The 12964-nt window shown below is 46.4% G+C and overlaps 1 protein-coding gene across 1 annotated transcript in view; it reads left to right on the forward strand.

The window, feature by feature from the left end:
- Window positions 1-10263, forward strand: part of TTLL9 (tubulin tyrosine ligase like 9) — a 41204-nt gene extending 30941 nt beyond the window's left edge. The window contains exons 7-10 of the mRNA XM_023512221.1: window positions 3047-3105; window positions 3935-4131; window positions 5501-5614; window positions 10173-10263. Of these exons, the coding sequence (XP_023367989.1) occupies window positions 3047-3105; window positions 3935-4131; window positions 5501-5614; window positions 10173-10263 (461 nt within the window). The remainder of the gene's footprint in view (window positions 1-3046; window positions 3106-3934; window positions 4132-5500; window positions 5615-10172) is intronic.
- Window positions 10264-12964: the final 2701 nt, after the last annotated feature.

Here is a 12964-nt window from a genome sequence, read left to right on the forward strand (position 1 = left end):
GGGCTGGGGATTCGAACCTGCCACCTTAGGTGTATGTGGCTGGCGCCTTAGCCGCTTGAGCCACAGGTGCTGAGCCAACCACAGTCAGTTTTAGAACATTTCCATCACCCCTCCAAAAGAAATCCTGTGTCATTAGCCATGACTCCCCATTTCCCCTCAACTCCCCTGCTCTTTTCAGCCATTTTCTCTGTCTCTATGGATTTGCCTACTTTAGACATTTCACATAAATGGGATCATATGTTATATGGCCTTTTGTGTCTGATTGTTTTCACTTAGTATAACGTTTCCAAGGTCCATCTGTGTTGTAGCATGGACCAGTACTTTATATCTCTTTATTGTCAAATAGTATTCCACTGTATGGGTATAATGTGTTCCATAAAATGGGTTTACCATGTTATTTACCTACAAGTGAACATTGGAGTTGGTTTCTTTTTTGGGGGTGGGGGGCAGAATCTCACTTTGTCACCCTCGTTAGAGTGCTATGGCATCATAGCTCACAGCAACCTCAAACTCATGGTCTCAAGTGATTTTCTTGCCTCAGCCTCCCTTATAGCTAGGATTACTGGTGGACATTGGAGTTGCTTCCATTTGGGGCCATTATGAAAATGCTAGGCTGGGCTGGGTGGCTCCTGCCTATAATCCTAGCACTCTGGGAAGCCAAGATGGGTGGATTGCTTAAGGCTTAGGAATTCGAGACCAGCCTGAGTCAGAACGAGACCTCATCTCTAAAACTTGAAAAATTAGCTGGGCTTGGTGGCTCAGGTCTGTATTCCCAGTGATTTGAAAGGCTGAGGCAAAAGAATGACTTAAACCCAGGAATTTGAGGTTACTGTGAGCGATGATGCCATGGCACTCTATCCAGGGTGACAGAGTGAGACTCTTTCTCAAAAAAAAAAAAAAAAATGTTGCTATGAAAATTTCCTGTGCAAGTTTTTGTGTGAACAAGTGTTTTTATTTCATGAGAATATGTATCTAGGACCGGAATTGCTGGTCACGTTGGTAGTTCTATGTTTAAACCTTTTGAGGAACTGCTAGACTGTGTTCCAAAGCACTGTGCAATTTTACACTTCTGTTGACATTGCCTGAAGCTTGCAATTTCCCCACATCCTTGTCCAACACTTGTGATTAGCTGTCCTTTTAATGATAGCCATCCTAGTGGACATGAAGTGGTTTTAATTTGTAGTTCCCTCTTAAGTAATGGCATTGAGCACCTTTTATGTGCTTAATGCCCAGTTCTGAATCTGTCTATTCTAATGCTTTGCTCACTTCAAAATCGATTATTTATCTTTCTGTTGTTGAGTTATAAGAATTCTTTACCTATCCTGGATACTAGTTGTTTATCAGGTATGTGATTTGCAAATATTATCTCCCATTCTGTGGATCGTCTTTCACTTTCCTGATAATGTCCCTTGAAGCACAGAAGTTTTTAATTTTGATAAAGTTTAATTTATCTAATTTTTTTTGGTCATTTGTGGTTTTGGTATCCTAAGAAGCTTTGCCTGGCCGAGGTCACAATGACTTATTTCTATATTTTCTTCTAATGATTTTACAGTTTTGCCTCTTATATTTAGGCCTGTGGTTCACTTTATGGTGTGAGGAAGAGGTCCCACTCTTTCCCTGGTGTATACCCAGGAGTCTCTCTCCTTCATTTGTTGAAAAGACTCCTCTTTCCTACTTGAATGGCCTTGGTACCCTTTTCAAAAATCAACTGGCCATAAATGTAGGAGTTCCTCTTCTATTTAGTGATTTGTCATGTGCTTATTCTTTTGAAATAGGGGCAGGAAAATTCAAACAAATGTGAAAGAAAAAATGTTTTGAAAAACTTTAAAGAAGACATTCTAGGGAAAAGATTCTAATAGGACACTCACCTTCTCTAGAGAGGCTAAAGCCACCCTGCTCTGTCCAGCAGGCCACAAACAAGGAGAAACATTCATTTTAAGGGAATGAAACTGAATCAGTGGCTTAGAGCCTCTACCTCCTCATCAAAGGAGTGGCCCAAGTGGCTCGGCACCTGTGGCTCAAGCGACTAAGGCACCAGCCACAAACACCTGAGCTGGTGGGTTCAAATCCAGCCTGGGCCCACCAAACAACAATGATGGCTGCCACCAAAAAATAGCCAGGCGTTGTGTCAGGCACCTGTAGTCTCAGCTGCTTGGGAGGCGGAGGCAGGAGAATTGCTTGAGCCCAGGAGTTTGAGGTTGCTATGATGCCACAGCATTCTACCCAGGACGACAGCTTGAGGCTCTGTCTCAAGAAAAAAAAAAAAGAAAGAAAAAGAAATGTCCCAAGTAAGTCTTGGAGAAAGTTATGTCTTATGGCTGTTAGGTCTTGTGGTTTGGGAGGCCTACCCTGCTTTGCTGGGGGAGGATTATGCCGAGGAAGGGATATTCTGAATGTCACTTAACTTCTCTTGGCCTCCAAGCTGTCATCTGTGAGATGGGAATAATTTGGGGAACAAATGAGATAATGTGTATGAACGTTCATAAGCTGCAGAGTGCTGCTGATGTTACTGGTGGTGACAATGGTGATGATGCTGAAAGGCAGAATCTCAGGACTGGGCCTTCCAGGGGCCACCCCGACCTTACCTAGTACTGGATCCCTTCTCCCATATTCCCACCAAGTGGCCACCCAGCGGCCATCCAGCCCGAACCCTTTAGTAACAGGGAGCTCGGGAAGGCCATTTTACATCTGGTCTCCTTACATGTTAAAACATTTTCTTTTCTCTTGAGTCAAAAAAGCAAAATATGGCCCAAAGATAAAAAAAAAGAGAGAGAGAGAAGAAAAAAAATTATTATATCAACTATGCTAGGCACTGGAAGAGCTCTTTTATATAGTATTTTATCTGATCATTCACATAATCCTGTGAGGTCAGTATTCTACTCTGTAGCCCTCTGTACCCCCTGTGGGGGCAGGCTCAGGAGGTTACATGGCTTGCCCAGTTCCCCATCAATTCCCAAGGGAGATTCTCAGTTCACTCCCTGGGGTTACATGGACCAGGGCTCACCCTTCTCCTCCACACTGACCCTTGACCACCAACCTCTGCCAGATGTTCACCTCACCAACGTTGCTGTGCAAAAGACATCTCCTGACTACCATCCAAAGAAGGTGAGGAAGCGGAACTCTGTTCTCCATGGGTACAGACTTCTAGGGCTGGGCTGGGAGTCGGGATGCACAAGTGAAAAGGAGCCCAGGACAGGCCTATTTGGGGCTCAGAATTCACCAGGGAGGGGAGGCTCACCCGGCCCATTTGCAGGGCCCAGGGCAAGAGTGCACATTGAGGCCCACATATCACGTGTCTAAATATTCAAAACTTACAAACCGCACTTATGCACCCCTATATAAAATGTGTCCTCTCCTCCTACCTTGATATATATCTTCTATCTATTGATCAATTGATCAACTAATGGGTCATACAGATATGCTTTGTATCTATCTAATCCCTATAAAATAACCTGCAAGGCCAAATTCAAATATAGAATTCTAAGATTTCTCATAATGAAGGGCCAGATCAGAGGAGCACAGGAGAGCGGCCCCCAGCTCACACCTGCTCCCTGCTTCTTCTTACCCGGCTCCATCCCACAGTGAGGGCCTTGTGCATACATACCCCTGAAAACAGCAACCTGTTAGTCACTCCATGGCCTTGGGACACACACATGCTCAGTGCATCTGTCCTTGAGAAGGCAGGCTCAGGGAAGGGGCCTACACAGTCTCTGTGGGCAGGACTTCCAGGGTCCCAGGGAGCTGGTCCTCTTGGACATGCAGGACCTTCGCCCCACAAGGAGGGGCATACCCAGAGTCATCCCAAGCACAGGAATCAAGGATGGGCCCCTCTTGCCCAAGCCTAAGAATGGTGCTGATCACAATTGTTTAGGGTCCAGTAGCTGGGTCGTAGCTAACTAAGACCCTTCTCCCAACCTGGCTGCCCGGGCCTTAGGGCTGCAAGTGGATGCTTCAGCGCTTCCGGCAGTACCTGGCGTCCAAGCATGGGCCGGAGGCGATAGAGACGCTCTTCAGTGACATGGACAACATCTTTGTCAAAAGCCTGCAGAGTGTGCAGAAGGTGATCATTAGTGACAAGCACTGCTTCGAGCTGTACGGTTACGACATCCTCATCGACCAGGACCTCAAGCCGTAAGTGGGGGGGGTGGGGGGGGCAGGTGGCCCAGCGAGCCAAGAGGTCATATTTTGTACACTCTGCATCCAGACCACCTGGGCTTGAATCTCAGCTCCGCCACTTCCTACCTGTATAACCTTGGGCCACTTCCTTTCTTCGTGCCTCACTTTGCCCACTTATAGAATGGGGCTGGTCATTGTGCCTATATCTTATAGCATCATTAGGAGGAGTGAGCGATCTATTGTTTGAGCAGTAGAAGTCCTTTCCTGGTCATCTGCGGAGTCGGGAATCTTTCCCTGGCACCTGGCAGTAAACTTCAGGACTCCTCTGTGAGTCCCGATGCTTTGAGGATGTAAAGCACCTTGTAAGGGAATATTGTCACAGTGTCGATCTCCGCCAAGGATTTGGTGCACTCCTTAGCGCTCATGGAAGAGGTCAATCTGACCGCAGGATAAGCCTCACCTGACAGGGACCACAGTGATGGCTTCACATGATATGACAGGCCATGGAAGCCTGGCAGGGGGTTTTGGGGAAGCTCAAGGTCATGTAGCAAGTCAGAGGCAATGCCAGGCCCAGGGTCTGAGTTCCTGGGCTAAGCTGCTCCCCACTAGCACCACAGGCTCCAGGACCCTATTCAGATTCTCCCAATGTGCTGAGGGGCTTCCTGAGCCAGGAGCAGGAGCCCTAAAACAAGCCCTAAGTCAGGCCTTGGTTCAAGGGGAGCAGGATCCCAGCAGCAGCGGGTCTCTCTCCTTTGCCACTGCAGTGTGGCTGTGAGTATCAGAGTGGATATCAGTGTGGGAAGAAGCTTGGGCGGGCAGCCTATGGCAGAAAGAGGTGCTGGTCTCCCGCTGGGTGTGCCTGTCCTTCTCTGCCCAGCTTCTTGTCTGTAAAAAGAAGCGGTGTGAGCTGGAGATCCTTGGGCTGCTTTTGGCCTGCAGATCTTTTTGCCCTTCAGAATGAATTTGTTTTTAACATAGCTTTATAGACAAACACTGAATTTGGGAGATGTTTACTTAAAAGTCAGGATTTGGGGCTTTTCTAGAAAAATTAGATGATCTCGGCATTCTGGGCTCGCATTCCTTTCCAGCTCATCACAGTCCCACCCCTTTCTACTGCCTCCCCGATGCCTGCCACAGCAGGTCAGTTGCCATCTGCAGGCACATTTGTACTGGGAATAGGAAGTTCTTCTACAGCACGAGGACACCGGATCATTCTTAGACCTGCCCTGCTCTCCTCGTTTAACTTTTCTTTTCTTTAACGTGGAAAAGTGTAGGGGGCAGCCTGGCTGAACTGAGGGTAGAACTGGGCACTCCATTTGGTCTGAAATCCCAGGGGCTCCAGGGACTGAGTGACCCTGAGGCTCTCCACTCCCTCCCTCTCTAGGTGGCTCCTGGAGGTTAATGCCTCCCCATCGCTGACAGCCAGCAGCCAGGAGGACTATGAGCTCAAGACCTGCCTCCTGGAAGACACCCTGCATATTGTGGACATGGAAGCGAGGTGAGGGAGGGCAGCCTTGGTCATGCACCCCCATACATAAGAACTGAGCCTCCCACCAAGGAAGAGGGAGAACTTAGAGCCTCGGGACTCGAGTGCCCTTAGAGATGGCCTGCCACACCATTTGATAAACGGAGAAACTGAGATATCCACATAGGGTCAGGTCCTAGCCCAAGGACTCAGCCTCTCTGGGGCAGAGCAGGGTCAACTACAGCAGTCTGAGATTCGGTCTAGAACAATTTCCTCAAAACTTTCTGGCGATGGGACCCTGGAGTAGTCACTTCACTTCTCCAAGCCTCAGCCTCCTCATCGGCAAAATGGGAACTATTTAATATGTCTGCCTCTCAGAGTTGTTAGATTAATTTGCCAAGATAATGTACTGTGTAGTGCCTAGCTTAAGTAAGTACTCAATAAGAGGCTATTTATCGTTACAACAATTTGTATACAATGAAAAAAATCCAGGGTCTGGTTTCAGGAATGGATGAAGCCAGATGCTTGGTCAATGTCGGCTGGTTCCTCTCTCATCTCTCTCTCTCTCCCTCTCTACCCCTTTCCCCTCTGTATTAGCTTTTCCCCAGTTGTTCAGCAAGACTCTGAGGGCTGATTCTCATTGCTGGGGATTAGGGTATAGACCCATTCCTGAACCACTCATCATGACTCTAATTGACCAGGTATAGGTCTTGTGCCCACCTCCCAGAAAGTGGGGTCAACCCCACCTAAGCCACATGGGTGAGAGAAGGAAAAGTCATTCCCAAAAGAAAAACCAAGGTACTCTTGGACTAGAAGAAGATGAAATGAATGCTGACCAGGCAGAAACCACAGGTGTCCAGTGTTCCCACCATAACTTACACATTCAACAATCATCTGAGCCCTACTCTGAGCCACACATTGGGGACATAGTAAAGAGTAGAGTACGCAACAGAACTAATCCCTGTCTTCGTAGAGTTTATGGCCTGGGGAGGAAAGGAGACTTCAAACCAGAAATCACAACAGTGCATGCTACTCAGGAAGGGAGCCTTGGGGAACAAATAGGAGATGATTCCTCTGCCTCCTTCATGGGCACCTGGGAAACAGTCAGTAGATGGTTCCACGAAGAAGTAATCCTGATGAGGGGACACCAGTTCATGGCCCTACCAGGTGCACTTTCATTAATTCTGTGTTTCTCCTGCCTATCCAGGCTCACAGGAAAGGAGAAGCGAGTTGGAGGCTTTGACCTCATGTGGAATGATGGCCCTGTCAGCAGAGAAGAGGGTGCTCCTGACCTCTCGGGGATTGGAAACTTTGTGACCAATACGCATCTTGGTATGTAGGGCCTGGTGAGGAGGGAGCATAAGGGATGGGCCATAGGAGGTGCCAGAAAGTCTAGGAGGCAGCTCGGCATAATGGGCAGATTGTTAGACTTCAATCTGCAACTTACAAGCTGTGTGACCTTGGGCAAGGGACCTAACCTTTCTGTTCCTCATCTGTAAAATAGAGATTAAAGGTTTCTATCTCAGTAAATGCCTAGAATACAGCCTGGCATATAGCGAGAGATATTATTATTCATCTGTCCAGAGATGGATGTCAAAAGGCCTAGGTTGAAAACAAGCAAATGAGAAAAATGTATAATATGTTGTTAAGAGAAATTAGGACTTCAAGGCTTGACTTTAAACTCGGTTTCTAAAAAGTGGAAAATGTTCATGATTATAAAAAGTATTCACACTCATTGTAGAATATTTGAAAACTAAAGAAGGAAATAAAAAACCATCCAGACATAAGCATCTTTAACAATCTGGTGTATTTCCTTCCAGTTTTTCAAAAATGCATATATTCATACTTTTTTCTTTTACAAAATTGGCATTGGCCTGGAGTTTCAAGTTCCACTTTTCCATGCAGCATTTTCCATTGAAGAATATTAACAGGAGCTTCCTTTTTTGAAGCAGTTTTTGACCAGGTCTGGATGAAGTGTTTTACATATGTTACCTCATTTTATCTTTAGACAGCTTTCGTTGTCATTTTACAGGTGAGGAGACCATCTCCAGACGTTAAATAATTTGCTGAAAGTCTCAGTCCTAAGTGATGAGTTGGACTATGAACTCCAGTCTGACTCCAGAACCTGAACGCTTGAACCACTAGACTCTCTTGCTCCTTGGCAGAGTTAAAAACAAAATTTACCGTATTTCAACTTGTATATGTGCCGACACTTACAAACCGATTTCTTGTAATTGGATACTTGGCACAATTCCAATTTTTTTTACTTTTATAAGTAAGGCCATGATGAACGTCCTCTCATATAAAGCTCAACCAAAATTCAGGCTGTTTCCTTAAGACAAATTCCTAGAAGTATTGGGTCCACGGGGTAGACTTAATACAACCAAAGTTCTTCCCAGAAAGATTATACGTATTTGCCAGTTTTGAATTTCAAAAAAATCAATTTGCTAAGTAAAAAGTACTGACTTACTGTGGTTTATGCATTCTGTGGATTACTGGTGAGGTTTTGGTTTTTAAAATGTGCGTTTCTTTTATAAGCTGCCCTGACTCTTATCTTTCTATCAGTTGTTTGCAGTTTTCTAAGTTTATAAGCCTTTGGATGACTAAATGACACTTTTCAAGCTTTAATGTACATATGATTATGTGGCAATCTTGTTAAAATACAGATTATGATTCAGTAAGTCTGTGGGGTGGGGGTGGGGGGACCCAAGATCGAATTTCTAACAAGTTCCTGGTGATGTTATATTGATTAACTATTGCTGTGTCACAAATCTTCCTCAAACCCAGCAGCGTAAAACTTATTTTATTTGTTGAGGATTCTTCAGTAGAATCTTCAGGGGACACCTGAAGAATCCAGGTCACTCAGACAGCTGCAGGCATCTGGCAGATTTACTGAGGCTTGATGGCCCGAGATAGCCTCAAGCTGGGGGTTGATTGATACTGGCTGGCAGGGAGCCCCTCATTCCCTGTGGCTGCTCATTCTCCAACTATCTAGCCCTGGTTTCTTCATAGGGTTGACTCAGGGTTCCAAGAAGGCAGGAAAAGACATCACAACACCTCTTGAGGCCTAGGCTCAGAAGACCCATAATATCATATAATCCATTAATCAAAGCAATTTGCTAGTCCAGGCCAATCACCCCATAAGGAAATAGATTTCAAAGTCACCTTGCAGAAAGGTGTGCATATAGGAATGGAATCCTTGCAGCCATGTTTGCTAAAAATGCACCTCATATGTCCATGCTGCTAGTTCCTCAACCCCTGTTTGAGTAGCAAAGGTGGAGGACAGTGGTTCTCCCTTATATATTGGAATCAAACCAGAGCTTTAAAGAATACTGATGCCTGCCAGAGATAAAGATATGGTTGTCTGAGCATCAGTATTTTTTAAAGCTCCTAGGTGACTCTAATATGTGGCCCCTTTTGAGAGTCTCTGCTTTAGAAGTCTCTGGAATATTCCTAGGTTTCCAGTTGGGTGTCTGGGTGGATGGTGGTAGACACAAGAGGAGTTGGCTGGGAGCAAGACTGCTGAATCGAGCTAGCGAGGTGCTCAGGGACATCCAGGTGAAGAGGCCAGCAGATAACTCAGAGATGAGTCTAGAACCCCAAGAAGAGGGTTTGCGTTGGACACAAAGACTTGGGAGTTGTGACTGAGCCAGATACAGCTAGAGCCAGGGCTCCATGGCACTCCCTTTGGGAAGTGCTGCGGACACATGTAGTGAGCTGTCAGCTCAGGGAAGCCTTAATGGCTGGTGAGTGCGTAGGCGGCAGGAACAGAGTTTGGGGCTCAATTAAGGCTGCCAGACACCTCATGGTCAATACTAAGGACACAGAGAGTCTATTATTCAAACAGCATTTTCAAGTGTCATCAATGTGCCTGGCACAAGACTAAGTGACTGTGGAGTTGCCTCAAGGATCAGCTCTGAGAGGAGACAGTAAACAGGTCAACACCACGTGCTGCGAGAGGAGGCATCTCAGCGGCTCCCAGCAGCTGCTTGGCTGGACTGCCTGAGACACACTTCTGTGAGACCAGGGGCCGCTTGTGGGGAAAATGTTTCTCTTAGCCAATTGTGCCTGGAACATAGGCTGGGTAATAGAAGAAAGCTAGCATTCCTGGGCACCTCTTAGGTACTAAACACTGTCCTTGAAATGCATTTTCACTTTTTTCCTGCCAGGAGGAAAGGCACAGGGCAGTAGTGATTAAGATTTCGGCTTGGCACCTGGTAGCCTGGGTTCAAATGACTTACCCTCTCTGAGCTGGTTCTCCCTTCTACACATCATCCCTGAGAGGGCTCAAGTCCCTCCGTGTTCAGCACCTGTAGCAGTTCCCAGCTTGAGGGAAGCCCCCAACGGATGTTAGCTTTTGTTGATGAATCCTTATGTTCACTGCATTAAATTAGGAAATATCCTGGTTTACAGATGGCAAAACTGATGTTCAAAAGAGTAAATGACCTGCTTGATGGCCATGACATTCAGGAATGGAGCCTCAAGCCATGCACAGTTGCAGGGCACCTGATGACCCCTGCTCTCACCAGGTAGTGGGGGCACAGGCACCTCCAAGGGTAGGTCGTCCCAGCCAATGCTCTTTCTCTTCCAGGCTGTGTCAACGACCGGAAAAAACAGCTGAGGCAGCTGTTCTGCTCTCTTCAATTCCAGAAGAAATCTTCCAGTTGATCTCTGGCTGCTAGGAGGAAAGTGGCCCTGGGAAGGGCCACCCAGGCCTCTTCCTCAGCCCCCGATTCCAGCACAGCAGCACCTTGTAGCATTCACCTCCCTCCCTTCAGCCTGGCAGCAGCTTTGCTGGGCTCAGCAGCCACTCCTTGCCACTTGGATTGGGCCCCCTGGACACCTCCACCTTGTATCTGGGCATCTTTGCACAAAGACACAGCCAATACCCAGGACTGGAGGTATTTTAACCTTGACAGATTGGCTTGGCAATTGGGCCCAACAAGGACAAATGCAGCAAGTTCTGCTACCCTAGAGAGATCACACCTAATAAATGAGCACAGTCCTCGCTTGGAGAGTCACTGGACACCAGACCTGTCTCAGGGATGCTCTTGGCTGCAGCCAAGTCCTCTTGGCTTTGATACTCAGATGTCTCTTAGGTCACTGCTTAAAGGGTCCTTCAGGACCAAGAGTTCAGAGGTGAAGGAACTTGTGTTTAAGCTGTGCTTCCAAAGCAAGCAGTTATTAGGCTGTGTGTTTACTGGGCGTCTAGGGATTTGCTGAGCCTCATACAAATCCTCTGCTCCCTGCACATTGGAGAAACCCAACCACCATTTGAAAACCCGTGGGCCAGAGCATCCTCATGTTCAGGTAGACAAGGTAAGGATCAGGAAGCAGAGCTGTTTAGTGAGGGTGTCTGGGAAGGTGCATTTACCTAAGTCAGCTGCATGGCCTAGTGCCTCTCTGGGCCTTCCTGTTTGAGGTTGGGAGCTAAGCTTTTTAAATAAGAAAGCCTTGGGCTCCTGGACAAGATGGCTTGGACAGTTAGGAGCAAGTAAAAATGTCTTCACTCTTTACATTCCTAAGCCTCTTCTTGGTTTAAGAAGGGTTGCAGGAGCCAGACATGGTGGTGCATACCTAGAGTTCCAGCTTCTCAGGAGGCTGAAGCAGGAGGCTCACTTGAGCACAGGAGTTCGAGGCTACAGTGAGCTATAACACCACTGTACTCCAGCCTGGGTGACAGAGACCCTGTCTCTTAAATAAAAGGGGATTGTACCACAGAGGTAGGCTGATGGGCTAATGGGTCAATGGGGGAAGCTACTAAATCACTCTCCTTGCTTCAGGGCAGTTATTCTGACTACAAGTGGCAGAATTAGATTCCTACATTAGGCCTAAAGGGAAGGCTTTTGGAAAGAAAATACTGGCAAACTCAAAGAGATGGAACAACCTTCAGGAAGGCCAGAAGCCAAACAACTCTGGACCTTCTGCCTCCAGAGCATGAGGACTTCTTCCCTCCATCCCTGTGACCAAACCAAGCCTGGACAGCCCTAGACATGGGTTGCAGTTTCCATATTTCCTGGAGACAGAGAGCTAGCCCTCATTTGGGCTAGTGTCCACCCTGCCTGGTGGGAAGGGGCAGCATTAGTGAAATTGTGAGCCAGACAGTCATACCAAAGAGTACCTACCAAAGTGAATTCTGCGACTCCCTATTTAATTTATAAATAAGCAATATGTTCATATGGCTTAAAACCCATTAATTTAGAAAAGGGTATATGGTAATACCTTTCCACCCACTCTGTGCCCCAATCTCAAAGTTGCTGTTCTGAGGAAACCAGTAATGCCTATACACAAGTGATAGGCATTTTTTTTTCTTTGTTGCAGTTTTTGGCTGTGGCTGGGTTCGAACCCACCACCTCTGGCATATGGGGGCGGCACCCTTCTCCTTTAGCCACAGGCACCACCCTAAATGATTAGCTTCTAAGACACCTGTTTTGCCCCTGGCTTTTTTCACTGAACGGATCATGAAGCTTATCCCTTTTTACTATTAATTTGGGAGTCATTGAGGGTACAAAGAATTAGGTTACATTGATATTTGTTAAAGTCCCTCTTATAATTGTGGCTTGTCCCTTATTCTCCATTACAGTTATACAGTATTCCACCATCAGGAGCTATTGATTCCTTTAACTAGATCCTTGTAGATGGGCATTTAGTTTCTTTCCAATTCCACTTCTCTACTTCTTAGGGCTATCATGGAGAAAACACAGTAACTTCTACAAAACTCAAGAGGATGCAAACTTATAGGTCTGGGCCAAACTTGGCTTATGTGAAATGTTTTATTCACTAACACTCATATCTTTAAACATTTTCTGAACTGGAAATATTTAAAAGGGGTGGTACCTGTGGCTCAGTGGGTAGGGTGCCAGCTCCATATACTGAAGGTGGCGGGTTCGAACCCGGCCCCAGCCAAACTGCAACAAAAAATAGCCAGGGATTCTGGTGGGGCCCTGTAGTCCCAGCCACTTGGGAGGCTGAGGCAAGAGAATCACTTGAGCCCAAGAGTTTGAGGTTGCTGTGACACCATGGTACTCTACCAAGGGCAAGAAAGCAAGACTCTGTCTCAAAAATAAATAAAGCTGACATTTAAAAAAAATTTTTTTTTAAGATAGGAGATTCAACTTAACGAATTTCTAATTTCTCTTAGAAAGAACTTAAGATCTGGCCATAACAGTCTGTGTTACTATATAACTCTTGGCCTGAGCCATGTGGAACAAGGGGAACAGGTGAGGGGTGTCCTTACCATGCTATTTGTTGTTGTTACCTGTCTGGTCCCAGGTTCATTTTAAGACAGGTATCACCTCCCTGCCTTCATAGCTGGCATTCTAAAAGTAGTAGTGTGCCCTCAGTGAGGGACCTAACGAGGTAAAGACTAGAAGCTGCTGTTCA

The sequence above is a fragment of the Otolemur garnettii genome, unplaced genomic scaffold (assembly GCF_000181295.1).
Source record: "Otolemur garnettii isolate 467f Iridium unplaced genomic scaffold, OtoGar3 scaffold00025, whole genome shotgun sequence".
Lineage (NCBI taxonomy): Eukaryota > Metazoa > Chordata > Mammalia > Primates > Galagidae > Otolemur > Otolemur garnettii.